We start from the raw sequence: 15,720 nt of genomic DNA on the forward strand, positions 1-15,720 counted from the left end.
GCCTGGTTTTCAGCCACTCACATGTGCCAACACTTTATCAATCACACATCCAGTGGGTTTTATTTTTTTTATTTCTCACTTTATTAAAAAAATCAGGTGTTTAAAAAAACACACACAAAAAAAAACAGTGCCTCAGCCCGAGCACAAGGCTTACTTCAGTCCATTGTAGGTCACCACTCACAATTGGTCCAGGATTTTCTGACTCAGTTCCACATACTCCACTCTCTCCTACAAACCTAAGACCTCAGTCCCAGAGGGCAGAGTTTAGTTTAAGCCAGAGCATTTGCACTCAGAATTTATAGACACCCCCCCTCCCTTCGCATGAAACAACACTGCAAGGGGCACCCCAGGGGATCATCTTAATCTTGCTCCACAAGCTAGGTGGCATTCTCTCCTGTTACAAAATGGTAAGTACAGCTACTATCACAGGACACCCAGGAGCAACTGGGAAGTTACAGCTTCTAAAAAGTTATGAATCCAGCTATTTCCACAACTCTTGTTAACATGTCCACCTTTCTGCTCTCCCTGCCAATGACTCCCAAAGCAGCGTGTCATGCAGGCAGTCACCCGTTCCTGTACTTGGAGCGTCATGCCTGCTCCTCCACATCAGTTCAAAGCTGTTAACATCCTGAAGTGCAAAACATTGAAACCCACACCTTCCTTCCTTCCCTGCACCCCAATCCAAAAGGTCAGTATGGGCAGAACAGCTTGGATATGCGGCTCAGTTCTCTAACCAAATCCTGAGAATGAGGGCAGAGAGTTCATCGTGCATTCAGTTGCAGAAACGAGGTCAGCCCTGGCATCTCAGGATTGGAGGAGGGGTGGTAAAGGGCACTGATTATCTGATGGAAAGTGCTCCCCAGGACTTGGATCTGATCAGATCATTCCAGGGCATTTTCCTAAGCTTTATTCGCAGGGGTGGGGGTTGGAGCTGTAGCTGTGGCCAGGAGCCATTCTCCCTTCCTTCCTTTAATATGTGAAGGACTCATTGAAACTCAGAAGAGACACACACAAAAACATACACAATACTGCAGATGAAGGGGAAACCTGCTGCTATTACCATGCCACAAGGGACCATTCAGGCCACCTCGGGAGCCCAGCTGTCACATTAGTTGTGGGCACACACTAGACAGCAGAAACATTTGAGGGATAACCAAAGAGCCAACTGGAAGACTGTAGAGCTCTTTCACCCCATGCACGGTGGGGGAGGGAGGTAGACTGCTTTTCCCTTCTGTGAAACACCATTCCCCCCCCCATCCCCTCATTCATTCTTCAAGCTTTTTTTCATTGGAGGCAGTGGCCATCTGCTCCCTGGCCTTGACAGGGCTGCGAGGGGCAGCATATGCTACAGTATGCCCGATTAGCAGCAGGCCCAGCACCAGCAGGTGGATGCAATAGTAGATGGAGCCCCAGTAGCGCAGCGTGTCCGAGAAGGTGAGCAGCACGAACCCCATACACATATAATCGTAGGCACGCATCTTCAGGAACCACTGCACCCAGTCAAAGACCATCTGCCCAGAACTGGAGAGGCGGTGGCGCAGCCCCTCCTCCATGGCGTCCTCTGCTGCCAGACACAGCGGGATGGTCAGGAAACTCAGATAATAACCGGGGTGAATTCCATGCCAGTAAGCACTGATCAACATGGTCCAGGTGCTCCTGAACAACAGACAGAAAATGCATTTAATGCAAGACAGGACCTCACAGATCCAACTGCACAGAATCACACACTGTCCCAGCCCCCCTCTGTGTATCCCCTGGAGATTTCCCTTTCTGTATCTCTTAGTCCTCTCTATAAGGATGTTACAGGGGTCCCAATCCTGTCCTGCAATGTCGCCCCCCACCCCAAAGTGTGTTCCCTGGAGCTTTCCCTCTCAGCTCAAACTATGCACTCTGAGCTACTCACCTTAATATGAAGTACCGGACTGGAGAGTTCTTGTAGATGTACCGGGCCAGCCACCACTGAACAGTCATATTCCAGTAGCGCATGCCATCCTTCACCTTTACGCTGAAATCGGTGCCATAGCAGTCGATGTTCTTTATTGTCTCATAGTCGTACTCTATCGCCAGCCTTTCGCCCTCAGGAGACCTGTCACAAGGGACAGACAGCCAAGGAGGGAGTTTCAGCATCTAGCCAACTCCAAAACCTCACAGGGAAGGCAGAGGGGAGAGAGACAGAAGAGATGAGAGAAGCAGAGCTGGATGATCTATTTTTTCCCCTTTTAAATCACTTGGTATCAGCATCATTAATATGTGTTTTCCAACAGGGCCTATTTTTAAGCATTGGGCCTTTCTCTTGCATTCGTTAATGGCATTGATGTGCTTGGTTACTACATGACTGCCTTTATGTATTACTGTGGTATACCCATCCATGTCCAAGTTGTCAAGCCCACGTCCAAGTTGTCAAGTCAAAGAAAGTTTCCTGAAACCACAAGACAAAGCCTCAACTCAATAGCATTGTCTGTCTTAGTAAGTCTGGAGAAACAGGAAGCAGAGAATGTGTAAGGAATGTTGGAAGAAATCTTCAGCGGCGGTCATTTCAACAATACGTGTATTCAATACGGTCTGTCCTTATTGACAGTCACCGTCAATGCACTGCGTATTGGGACAGCGGCTGAATATCGATGCTATATGGATCCTTTTCATGTCCTGCCCTCACTTCACCCTACCTGTACATATTCCCCCGGATTCTCTGTCTGCACCCAAAATTACACGCCATGGGGCATATGCCAGAATTGCACATGCAACTTGACAAATGAGCACTTAATTGGAAGCTAATAATCATTGGTGCTAACTGGGAACAATTAAAATTTATGTGTGCATTTTCCCAGGTGGGATTCTATAAAGATGCACACGTACATTACACATGCAAATCCAAAATGGGGCATGGCCATGGGCAGATCAGGAACCTTCCTAGACAGAATGTGGAAGATCTGCGCCTAATTTAGGTGCAAGAATTTATACCAGGTTTCAGCTGGTGTAATCCTTGCACTCGAAAGGGCATGAATCCTGGCACTATTCTATAAACGGCACCAAAATTTAGACTAGCACTTAGCACTCATTTTTTTTCAGCGCCCAAATTCGCGCACCATTTATAGAATCCAGTCCATCGAGTGCATGGACAGATTTTGGAGATGACACTCTCCAGAAGTCTCCACATTCTCTGGCCATCGTTTGAATAGCAGCCCCAGAGCACAGTGGGATTTTCAAAACTTCCCCCGAGAGATTCCTGAGGAAATTAAAAAGCCGCAGGATAGGAGGCAATGTGATACGTATTATGTTCAAGGTTTGCCCCCTGGTTCATAAAATCATTTACGGAGATGCTCCGGTCTACATGTTAGACCTCATAGACCTACCACCTAGGAACACTAAAAGATCAGCACGCACATTCCTGAATCTCCACTTCCCCAGCTGCAAAGGACTAAAATACAAATTAACTAGTGCATCCAGCTTTTCCTACATAAGCACGCAGTTTTGGAATGCATTACCACTTGACGTGAAGAAAATGCGCGACCTAACCAACTTCCGGAAATCACTGAAGACCTACCTCTTCAACACAGCATACCACAACAATCCATCATATGAACTCTAACACATCACCGCTTTATCTGTTATTCCGAATATAATCTCTTTATACTTGATTGCTTAATTTCCACTATGTCTCCCATGTTTGTTATGTAATTACCAATTGTATATTTTACTCTGGAACAACGATAGCCATGACAGAACAATGTAAGCCACAATGAGCCGGCAAATGGGTGGGAAAATGTGGGATACAAATGCAACAAATAAATAAATAAATAATACTGTGGATAAGGAACTGGTTAAAAGATAAACGGAAAGTTGGACTACAGCCCCAGTGTAATTTTAACAGGCAGTTTTACTCAGGTTTTACATTAGTTAGTTCAGTGTTTAATAAGGGTTTTAGCATTTAAAATGCCCTCCCCAAATCAGTCCTTAACTCCTCACATCAGCTTTCAGAAACAGCTCAAGACCTACCTGTTCAAAAAGTTCATGCCCACAAAAAACGATCACAGCTGACCCTACCTCGATTCTCACCAAGTCATCCATCTGCCCCCTCACTCCCTAACTACGACACACCTATGTAATTCTCTTGTTCCTACTCTCTTCCTCCCAACTTCCTAAAATCTAATTCTCTGCCTGTACTAAATAAAATTGTAAGCCATCGAACCAAACTTGTTTGGAATATGTGGGATATAAATGCTGCTATAAATAAATAAAATAATGTTCTTTATCATGGGAATACAGGAAGAGTCTTCCATATGGCATTACCTCCAGCACAGGAAAATGCACTAACTAAAGCACGTTTTCACTTCCCCTCTTAGAGTTGAGTTATAAACACCAGCCCTAGAGGTGGTGAAGCTTTTAATTTCTAGTTACTTCCACTAAAGTACACAGAATTTAAAAATATCCCAAGACCTGGGCTCTTCACACTAGAGACACCTGGACAGGGGATCCCCAGTTAAGGACCCCAAACCCAGCACCTCCAAACCAGACATCTACCTTCTAGGCCACTCATCTAACTCACTGCCAGCCCACTACTGGCCACCCTATCAGGATTAGTCGTGTATTAAACAGTGACGGGAATCAGCCACTGTTGAGAGGCAGGATTCTGAACTCGATGGTCTTATGCTCTTTTGTTCTGATGCAAGAGAGATAGAGAGGCAAGAAACAAAGGCAGGAGAGAAAAGGTTTTTACAGCAGCACCACACAGAGGTGGTAGTGAGAGAGCTGGCATTTGTTTGTATTTATCTATTTTATTTGAGGAAATGCCTCACCACTGTTCAAGGATGGAAGAGATGTATAGGTTCCTCACCTCCCAGCAGATGTGTAATCCACGGTCGGCCCACCACCGGGTCGTGACTTGGCCGCAGCAGGGTAAGCACCAAAGGCTGCAGAGATACAGCCACACTCAGCAAATATCCAGGCCACATAGAAGCGCATGCGGAAGACAAAGAAGGTGGGCACCATGTAGAAGAGGCGGTAGAGAAAGGGGCGCTCGTAGAAATCATCTGTCTGCACATAAGCCAGCGGGAAGAGGTGAGACACCAGGAGGAAGAGGAGGCCGAAGATGGGTGCAGGCCGAAGTCGGAGGAGCAGGGGCCGCCAGCTGGGGATGTAGGCAGAGTCCAGCTGCTGAAGCCAATCATGATATGTCTTGTAACGATAAAAGGGACCTGCAGAAGAGAACCAACTTCCCATGAAATGCACAGACACATCTATTGCCCACGCTGCAGCGTTGAAGGGGTTGGGATCCATTATAAGATACTTCACAGAGTTTTACCTGTCATGAGCCCCACGTAACAGTAGCTGTAGCACAACATTTCCACAAGGCTGGGGATGCGAGGGATGACACTCGCAACAGGTTTACGGAATGACGATATATCTTCCCTCTTTGCCTTGCAGTATTCCTGCACCTCATTGGCCAAACTCACCATCTGCAGCAGGAGAGAAGAGCAGTACACTTCAGAGAGGGGAAATAGCATGGTAGGTAAACAGGAGGCATCAGTCAGGTGACAAGAGATAAATCAGAAATAGTCCAAATGTGGAGAGACACTTGAGGCTGAAGATGGGGGGGGGGGGGGGGGGGGGAGACCTAAAAGAAGGGGAGTCTGACTTACCTTGAGAGTCAAAAGGAGCTGGACAGCATTGGTGAATGGAGTGGGGGGCGGCAACCTGAAATATGTGATTGTGCGGAAGAAGAGCAGATAGATGAATGTCCAGCTGAGAACCAGGAAGTGGCATGACCTGTAAGAAAAGACACCAGGGTGAGACTGATCAGCTTCGAGGTCAGCATATCCCTTCCCAGAGGGATGAGCTCAGCACTCAATGGGGCGATGGCTTCCAGCTGGGATCAAGAAGTGCGCTGCCAGCTTAGTCACCAGCAGGGATGGGAGGTGGTCCTTACCTGGGAGTAACCTTTAGAATAAGCCAAGTGACGAGGATGGTAATAAGTGAGTGCAGGCTGTGAATTTGGCAGGTCAGCAGGATGAGCAGGACCCCCAGGCCCGCTCCTCCCAGCTGCTTCACACCGGGACCTAGAGAAATAAAACAGCAAGCACGCCTTAGCACCTGCACACAGAAAGCCTTCCCTGCTCCCATCTGTACTGAATTATACTGCAAGAACAAAAAAATTGTAGTGCATAATTATTCCTCTATATTCCCATTGTCTTTTATTTGCTAGAAAGGGCTTCTTCTGCCTACCTTCTAAAAGTTCCCTCTTTCAATCCAGGGACAAGCACCAAATACCAGCACACAGGTATCAGCGGTGAAGAATGCCCAGCCAGCTCTCAAATGGTCTAATCTTTGTCCCAGGATTGCATGATATAAATAGATTTGTCAAAGTATTCAGTTGGGAGGAAGTCTTAAATAAGCACAACAACAACAAAAAAATAACTAATTAACCAGTTTTTACCCCACACTAATGGAGGGCGCAAACAAGTTTCAAAAGAATACATCTTGACTAATTGGGGAAAATCCACAATCAGAAAATCAAAACACCATTCTACAAACCTTCCAGTTATAAGCTGCCCCAGCACTGTATAGTTTACCCTTATGTATAGATTTCTCCAGTTCAGTTGGATTAAAAAAAAAAACCCTTTCCCTCTGGTGAGTGGGCAAACATTCAAAAAGAAGATAGCTTCTATGCCAAGGCCCTTAGCCCCCCACCTTTAGGAAATAACTTTATTCGAGTGTGTCACCCTGGTTGTATCGGGAAAAAGCTGTACCTTGTATTCACAAACTAAAGCATCCTTAACCTTCATGTGTGACTTCAAAACCTGTGTTTTGTCAAACTGAGTTGCGGAGGTAACGAGATGTGTGACTTGTGAATCTTCTACAAACCCTGGGATTGGTAGCATGGAATGCCGCCACTAATTGGGTTTCTGTGAGGTACTTGGCCACTGCTGGAAGCAGGATACTAGGCTAGATGGACTATTGGTATGACCCAGTATGGCTAATCTTATGTTCTCAAGATCGATACCGATGTGATTCACATAAAGACCATTCCTTGATAAAATTCTTTGAAAAAAATTCAATAATATAAAGTCATAATTTTGAACTGGTCAAAAAGTAGGGGAAAACTGTTTGCCAAGTTTGAGACAAGATTGTTTTGCATAAGTCTTCACTTCCTGTATCTTCTGGAATTTTAAAAAATTTGACATGCAAACATAAACTTATGCAAAAAAAAAAAAAAATGTTCCCTTCGTGAACCTGCAGGAAATTAAGCCCTAGCTTAGGCAAAAGATGAGCTACATGAAAACTAGGAAACAAACAGACCTGCAGGCTTCTTGTATTTTGTTTTATTTTCTTAATTTCACATATAAACATCAAAATAAAACATGGAAAAGAAAATAAGATGATACCTTTTTTATTGGACATAACTTAATACATTTCTTGATTAGCTTTCGAAGGTTGCCCTTCTTCCTCAGATCGGAAATAAGCAAATGTGCTAGCTGACAGTGTATATAAGTGAAAACATTCAAGCATTACTATGACAGTCTGATAGGGTGGGAGGATGGGGGTGGGTAGGAGGTATGCATGGGGACATCAAAGCATATCATTGATATTCTAACAGGATGGGTGTGGATAGGTGAGGGGTGGGGTGATCAACAGAGACATTATAAACCATAAAGCTGTATGTCTCTGTTGATCACCCTCCCCTCACCTATCCACACCCACCCTGTTAGAATATCAATGATATGCTTTGATGTCCCCATGCATACTTCCTACCCACCCCCCTCCTCCCACCCTGTCAGACTGTCATAGTAATGCTTGAATGTTTTCACTTATATACACTGTCAGCTAGCACATTTGCTTATTTCCGATCTGAGGAAGAAGGGCAACCTTCGAAAGCTAATCAAGAAATGTATTAAGTTATGTCCAATAAAAAAGGTATCATCTTATTTTCTTTTCCATGTTTTATTTTGTTTGATTTCTATTGATAACCTTAAGAGTGGACTAACACGGCTACCACACTCCTCTACATATAAACATATAAGAAACATAAACCAAGCAAACATTGTCTTAACAAATGCAATAACAACAAACAGTACTCCTGTTCTATATAAATTACAAAATCTTTATTAGTGAAAACAAACCAGTGCATTAAAAGAATTACCAAATAGTATCTCTGCAACCCCCTCACACTGCCATTCATACCAGACTTATACCCTGATCACATATGTAAATCCCACAAAGAACATTGAACATAAACCCTAAATTGCAGTTTCTTCAGCTCTTCCTCAGGGGGAACCACCCCTTATCACCAACGGGACTAACCTCCAAGTTTGGAGGTGGGGCTGGGATTCCCTGTCTGGACGTTAGTCCCGTTGGTGATAAGGGGTGGTTCCCCCTGAGGAAGAGCTACGAAATGCGGTCTCGCATTGGGGAACTTTGGAGTATACCAACTATGTGGGTTTAATTTACCTATCCCTGGAAGCCTCCCACTTACCTGAAGCATTCTTTGGCTGCCTTTAATTTAAAGGTTTGACTGTGTGAAGGAGGATCACAGAAGATTTGTGTGACTTTGCAATTCCCAGTGTTTCTCTGTGGTTTTTTTTTTTTTATCACAGGGATAAGAACAGTGGCTTTATATTGCAGTGGAGTTTTTTTTCTTTCTTCACTTGAGAACTTGTTGGATACAAAGATCAGCAATGTTCAATATCTGCTACAGTTATTAAGAACTGGGTTTTGTGTGCCCTTGTTTTTCTAGGGCTCACTGACTGATCTTTATTGAGATTGTCCTCTGATGATACACAGAGACTGAAGAAACTGCAATTTAGGGTTTATGTTCAATGTTCTTTGTGGGATTTACATATGTGATCAGTGTATAAGTCTGGTGTGGATGGCAGTGTGAGTGAGTTGCAGGGATACTATTTGGCAATTCTTTTAATGCACTGGTTTGTTTTCACTAATAAAGATTTTGTAATTTATATAGAACAGGAGTACTGTTTGTTGTTAATGTTTTAGGTACCTCCTATTATATATATATCCCCTATTAGGATTAAGATTTTAACAAATGCAATGCCAGGATTCCACCATTTTCTTCATTCTGCTGTAATACTTTTGCCTACATTGCTCCTGATTTTTGAAAATCTGACCCTTGATGCTTTAAAAAAAAAAAAAAACACAGCAGAAATCCTGGAAAATTACAAATATATTAAATGACCTGGAAAATATGGCAGAATCCTGCTTTGAATAATGAGGGGCCAATAGTCAGCAGATTTCTGTGGGCAGGAGAGGCTCCTGCTCATTTAAACCATGATGAGCAGGCCAAGAGTCAATGAAGCAGCACTTTGACAGACTGAATAGCGGCTCTGACCACTGCTGTACTCTCCGTGGTGGGCTTCGACAAGTTTTGCGCCTTGTAAATGGTGCTAATTAGCGCATTATAGCTGGTTAACATCACTTAGCTCATTATATGTTACACATGCAACTGACCTTATTTATAAGTTGCATATGGAACTTTGCGCACTAAGGACCCCTTTTACAAAGTAGCGGTACACCCAACGCGGGCTTACCGCTTGCTAAAAAGGAACTAGTGCTGGGCTACCGCAGCAGCCCGGTGGTAGTTCCCACCCCCAGTATGCCTGGTTACCGCTGGGTTAGCGCAGGAGTTCTTATCGCCACCTCAATGGTAACAGCTCCTCCCTGAAATGGGATTCCGGAACCTTGCTACTCTTTGGGATTCTACCAGGTACTTGTGACCTGAACTGGCTACTGTTGGATGCAGATACTGGGTTAGATGGACCTTTGGTCTGTCCCACTTTGGCTATTCTTATGCTATTTGGAGAAGTTAAATATTGCCAACTATCAGTATATGTATGTTCAGTCTTCCCACTTCTATAAACAGCGGTGCTGAATATATGTACAATATTAAAATGCCACAGTCAGCCTTTAAAAAAATGCTGAATGCGGTGTTTAAATGGTGACCCGCATATTAATGGTCCACCTTACAAGAGACCCCAAACACACTATGAAAGTCTGACATTTTTCCAGGCTGTTACTATATTTGTTTTTCAGTCCCTTTTTAGAATTTGCTCTGGCCCAAATGGTAATGTTCTGCACATAACAGACCCATAGAGTAATTGACTCGATACACAGACCCATCTTTAGCAAAACTTGAACCACATCTCCAGAATGTTTATGGCTCAGAGAATACCAGTGCCTCGATCTCTTGGTTCGCAGCGAGATGGAGGTTGCCCACCCTGTGTTAACTCATTGCAGCCAAGTGTCAAGGTCAGATGAGGCTGTGTCACCGTACTCCAGCAGATCAGCGCATGCAAACCTGCAAAGGGAGTGAGCATGAACCCCGATAGGACAGCCTGAGCCTGTCATCAGCACTCAGCACTCACCTTTCCTCTTGAAGATAAACCCGATGGGTACAGAGAACGTCAAGATAGCCAGGTATGTCAGCTCATCGGGAGTCATTCTGACACCACTGCAGGGAGGGAAGCAGAAGGATCAGAGTATTGAAAGAAACAATCCCAGCGGACATGGAGAATAAGGACAGATCTGTAAAAAACGTCTGATGGAAAACGGGCTCTAGTGCCATTACTGAGTTTCCTAGATCAAAGGATATCTACTAATCGGTTCATAAACTTTATTTAATGTTTCCTTAGCTAACTGGCACATAATTTTCTAACAAAACCTATTATTTAATGTTCTTCTTCTCTGATGGAGGGGAGGGGTAGCATTTCAACCTGGATAGCTTTGGATTTTGAACTTTTTTGTTTAATATATATATATAGGTGCATTCTGAGCCTCCTAATCTAATATAGAAGGACAAGAAGTCACATAATGCCCGGGACCTGACATCTTTTTTCCCAGTAAATCAAAGCCAGAATCTCAGGAGCTGGTGTGGGCCTCGTAGAGCAAATCTGGGGACAGAAGAGTGCTGTGCAGGGGACATCCCCAAACTTTCACTCCTTACTTAAGAAGGGCTGCTGTTCCTGGCCGAGGGGTAACAGTAGCACCCATGTTCTTAAAGGAAAACTGAAATGGAAACAGCATACCAGACCAAACACCTGCTGCCTATCTTGTCTTTGCAATCCAGTAATTTGAGTTGGCTGGGGCTTTTCTTTTGCATTCAGGCTCAGGGTCTTGCTTAATTCTATTAGATTGTAAGCTCTTTGAGCAGGGACTGTCTTTCTTCTATGTTTGTGCAGCGCTGCGTACGCCTTGTAGCGCTATAGAAATGCTAAATAGTAGTAGTAGTAATTCAAATGCATGAGGACTGCGACAAGCAGAATCACTTCCGCATGTCACAATACCTTGGCACTCCACCCCTAGTGAGGGATTGGACAGGGACTTGGCTCTGCTGCATTCTCATTGGTCAAAAAGGATATCACTCCAGGAGACAGCCCTTCCCAAAGTGGCCCGGTGCCTGGCATAGGCTGTCTCTAGGGCAGGAACTCCAGCCCTAATTCAGAGAACTTTCCTGGCAGGATTATTTGTGCATGTTACCTAAGTAGCACAAAAAGCAATGACAAAGAAAAGGGGAAAAATGTAGCTCTGGGTTTGCTAAACAACTTTAGCAAACCCAGAGCTACATTTTTTCCCTTTCCTAAATAAAGACAAGAGAGGAGGTGACCTTCACAGACTGACAAATACACTCTTGCCACCTTGCTGGGCAGACTAGATGGACCACACTCGTCTTTATCTTTGAATGCATCCAATTATATATATATATATATATATATATATATATATATATATATATATATATATATATATATAGAGATAGAGATAGAGATAGAGATAGAGATAGAGATAGAGATAGAGATAGAGATAGAGAGAGAGAGAGAGAGAGAGAGAGAGAGAGAGAGAGAGAGAGAGAGAGAGAGAGAGAGAAAAAAAAGTAATCCCCTAGAGTTTTTTGCCGTTTTCCCAGCAACCGCTTTGAATTTCAATGAGAAAGTTTACATACTTATTTAATCATTATATTTACATATTACTATTAAACAACATTCAATTATCTTAAGCTATGTTGATGTTACTGACATTTTAGTGTTACTACCTAGCAATTTTTGCGCGTTAAAAATGTTCCAGCTAAAACAGTAAAATAACGTCATTCAAACAATACAATTAACAGTGTGTCAGTATTTTGCAGTCACTGTGTATGCTCAAAGTGTCCCAACCCTCAGCTTTAACACAGGCCTTCCGTTACTTTGGGAAATTCTTAACAGCCTTGTTGATGGGTCCCTGTTGCAGGCTGTCCCAGATCATCTGCAGCGCTTCCTCGAGTTCTGCAATTGTTTGCTGCTCTGGCTGGAGCTTGCAATAGGCCTGCAACATTGTTCCCCAGACTAAAGTCTATGTCACTGTGACATCATTAACTGTAAGCTGGTACCCTGGGAGGGGGTTGGTCAAATAATGGTAGTTTTACAGTGCAAACGTTTTTTGAACGTGTGAAAATCACTGCGTGTCACGCTAAAAAGTCTGTAACTTTGCCGTGTTTTTTTTTTTTATTTATGGCATGGGCGTAGTTTGACTGTTTCATTTGGGGGGGGGGGGGGCAAAGGATGGGGCGGAGCATATTAGCATATTCATTTGCATATATATATATATATGCGAATATGGAGGAAGGAAGGGAAAAAGCTGGCTTTTTTGGGGAATAACCATAATGAATATGTATGAGATATCAAGCCAGCTTTCTCCCTTCCTTCCTTCTTTCCTCTTTACCCAGCACTCCCTCTTCATCTCCAGTAGTATTTCCCCACCCCCTTTCCCATACCATACCAGTGTTGACCTTAGAAATGCATAGGCTCTATATGTAGATCCTTCAAGAGGTAGTGTGTCATGATTTTGGCTCTACACCCTTTCTGATGTTTTGGTGCCACCTCAGTAAGGCCAACACACAATCTCTCCACTGCAAAACGCTATACACAAACTTGTGCAAAAACACACTCATATCCTTACTAAACCATAACAGCACTAATTCCAAGGACAGGACGAGCTACAACCTTATGCGTGAAAAGGCAAAACTGTAATTACACCAGGCTCTAAAACACCAATACACTACCTCGTGAAAAAAAAGCAAAACAAAAAGGGCTGCAAATACTACACGCTAGCAGAATACTGCACCTTGATCACACATGAAAAACACATGACACAACAGACATGACACAAGGAACTAGAAATCAAAAAATATGAAGGCAAAATACTGAACTGGAAAATTAACTCAAGAAGTCAGACTCAGCATGCAGCAATACCAGAAAAATTGAAATTTACATGCAAAATATCCCAGATGCACATTTTAAAAAGCTTATAATTCTAAAATCAACAAATGGTTTGGAAAACACGATATGAAAAAAAGGTGTGTCACCACTCTTAACTTTAAGATCCAAAATCAAGATCTACATATCGTGTTTTCCAAACCATTTGTTGATTTTAGAATTATAAGTTTACGGGTTTTGGATTTTCCCTATATTTGATATTTAGAGTATTTTCATTTTAAAAAGCTGACATATTCCAGTTAATAAATTCTGAATAAAATACTTTTTTCTACCTTTGTTGTCTGATCATTTAGTTTTTCTATTCGCTTTGGTCCCAGTGTCTTCTGTTTTATGCAGTGTCTTCTTTCCAGTAGGCTTCCCTCTGCTCACCCCTCCCAGTCCCATCCATCTCCTGCTCCTTCTCTCTGCTCACCTCCTCTCCCAGTCCCATCCATCTCCTGCTCCTTCCCTCTGCTCCCCACCCCTTCCAGTCCCATCCATCTCCTGCTCCTTCCCTCTGCTCACCTCCTCTCCCAGTCCCATCCATCTCCTGCTCCTTCCCTCTGCTCCCCACCCCTCCCAGTCCCATCCATCTCCTGCTCCTTCTCTCTGCTCACCTCCTCTCCCAGTCCCATCCATCTCCTGCTCCTTCCCTCTGCTCCCCACCCTCCCAATCGCATCCATCTCCTGCTCCTTCTCTCTGCTCACCTCCTCTACCAGTCCCATCCATCTCCTGCTCCTTCCCTCTGCTCCCCACCCTCCCAGTCGCATCCATCTCCTGCTCCTTCCCTCTGCTCACCTCCTCTCCCAGTCCCATCTCCTGCTCCTTCCCTCTGCTCCCCACCCCTCCCGGTCCCATCCATCTTCCCTCTGCCTCCCCCCACCCCCCACGAGGTCCAGGATCGTGCAAGCCCCCCCCCCCCCCAAACGGCGATCGTGACTCCGTTTACCCCCCTCTTCCTCCCTCCCTCCGGCACAGCAGTCTTCAGCCTTTCTGTGCTCATGGCAGCGGTAGCGACGTATACACGCTGCCTTCGGCTCTGTCCCGGAAGCCTTCTCTTCAAGTTCCTGTTCCCACCTATGCGGGAACAGGAACTTGAAGAGAAGGCTTCGGGGCAGAGCCGAAGGCAGCGTGTATATGTCGCTACCACTGCCAGGAGCACAGAAAGGCTGAAGACTGCTGCACCGGAGCCCGGAGGGAGGGAGGAAGAGAGGGGGTAGATAGACACGCTCGTCTCTGTCCGCTTTGCTTCCCTGCCCTCTCTGTCTGCGTCCCGCCTTCCTCTGATGTAATTTCCTTTCGGGCGGGACGCAGAGAGGGCAGGGAAGTGAAGCGGACAGAGACGAGCATGCCTGCTTGTTTCTTTTACTACTGGCACCAGTCGTCGTCGTTTGGGGGGCTCGCCCCCCCCCCAGTCTACGCCCATGATTTATGGAAGTCTTTATTAAGCAACTAGTAAAAGAAGCCCGTTTCAGAGCAAATGAAACGGGCGCTAGCAAGGTTTTCGTCGCCAACACCCCCCTCCCTCCCTGGCAAACCCCTTCGTTGTTCTGGCATTGCTCCGCCCCCAACGTCATGATGTTTGATGCGAAGGCGGGGCCCAGAGCGATTTCCCACCTCCCTGCCTCCCTCCCTGCCAACCCCTTCGTTGTTCTGCCATTGCTCCGCCCTCGAGGGCGGGGCCCGGAGCGATTTCCCCCCTGCCTTCCTCCCTGCCAACCCCTTCGTTGTTCTGCCATTGCTCCGCCCTTGAGGGCGGGGCCCGGAGCGATTTTGGTGGCTTCACCACCACGAACCTTCGAACCTTTTTGAAGGAAGTCAGAGCTTGGCTTCACTGACGTCAGTGTCCTCAGAACGTTGAGGGTGAGTTTTATTATAGTAGATTCGTAAACAATACAGTACGTACTCAGTTCAGTACAGCACAATATTCTTCATACCCTATAGATCTGACAGTGAGTAACTAACTACAAATCACTCCAACCTAGACGAATGCTAAAACATTTACCTATTATACTTCAACATTTTTTGTCACTTTTTTTGTTATGTAAGTCCAAACTTCTCCTCCCCCCCACCCCCGTCTTCCCTTCCCATGACATTAAATACAGGTATTATCCAGAGCATTTTGTTAAAAAGGGTTCCCACACCCTTTTCCATTTAGGCAGGATTTTCCTTTTCACATCAGTCAATCTCTCCATCTCACAGATATAGCGCACTTTAGTGAGCCACCCCGCCATTGAGGGTACCTGTGAAGTTTTCTAGTTTCTGGCCAAATGCACTCTAGCCGCCTGTAAGGAGTTCCTCGCCAAAAGCCACTGATCGGACGTAATGCCCTCTGGGCGCTTCCCCAGCAAAAAGATCAAAGGATGCCATTGCACAGGTCTACCCACCCACGCCTGAATCCTTGACCGCACCCCTCTCCAATAAGCCCGCGCTTTAGGACACAACCACCAAATGTGTCCCATAGTTCCCTCTCCCCTACAGTTC

At 45.0% G+C, this 15,720-nt stretch overlaps 1 protein-coding gene across 4 annotated transcripts in view; it reads right to left on the reverse strand.

Moving 5' to 3' along the window:
* Positions 1-63: 63 nt before the first annotated feature.
* The window catches only part of MBOAT7 (membrane bound O-acyltransferase domain containing 7), a 31,410-nt gene continuing 15,753 nt past the window's right edge, over positions 64-15,720 (reverse strand). For 3 of the 4 annotated variants that reach the window (XM_030197895.1, XM_030197896.1, XM_030197894.1), the window contains exons 2-8: positions 10,374-10,459; positions 5,927-6,056; positions 5,640-5,766; positions 5,303-5,456; positions 4,835-5,195; positions 1,904-2,086; positions 64-1,656 (exon numbers count right to left, since the gene is read on the reverse strand). In XM_030197895.1, coding sequence (XP_030053755.1) covers positions 1,266-1,656; positions 1,904-2,086; positions 4,835-5,195; positions 5,303-5,456; positions 5,640-5,766; positions 5,927-6,056; positions 10,374-10,449 — 1,422 coding nt within the window. In that variant the 5' untranslated portion in view covers positions 10,450-10,459 and the 3' untranslated portion in view covers positions 64-1,265. Of the gene's footprint in view, positions 1,657-1,903; positions 2,087-4,834; positions 5,196-5,302; positions 5,457-5,639; positions 5,767-5,926; positions 6,057-10,373; positions 10,460-11,033; positions 11,123-15,720 lie in introns of those variants that run through there. The other variant, XM_030197893.1, reaches the window with a different exon arrangement.

This window comes from Microcaecilia unicolor, chromosome 3, assembly GCF_901765095.1.
Source record: "Microcaecilia unicolor chromosome 3, aMicUni1.1, whole genome shotgun sequence".
Lineage (NCBI taxonomy): Eukaryota > Metazoa > Chordata > Amphibia > Gymnophiona > Siphonopidae > Microcaecilia > Microcaecilia unicolor.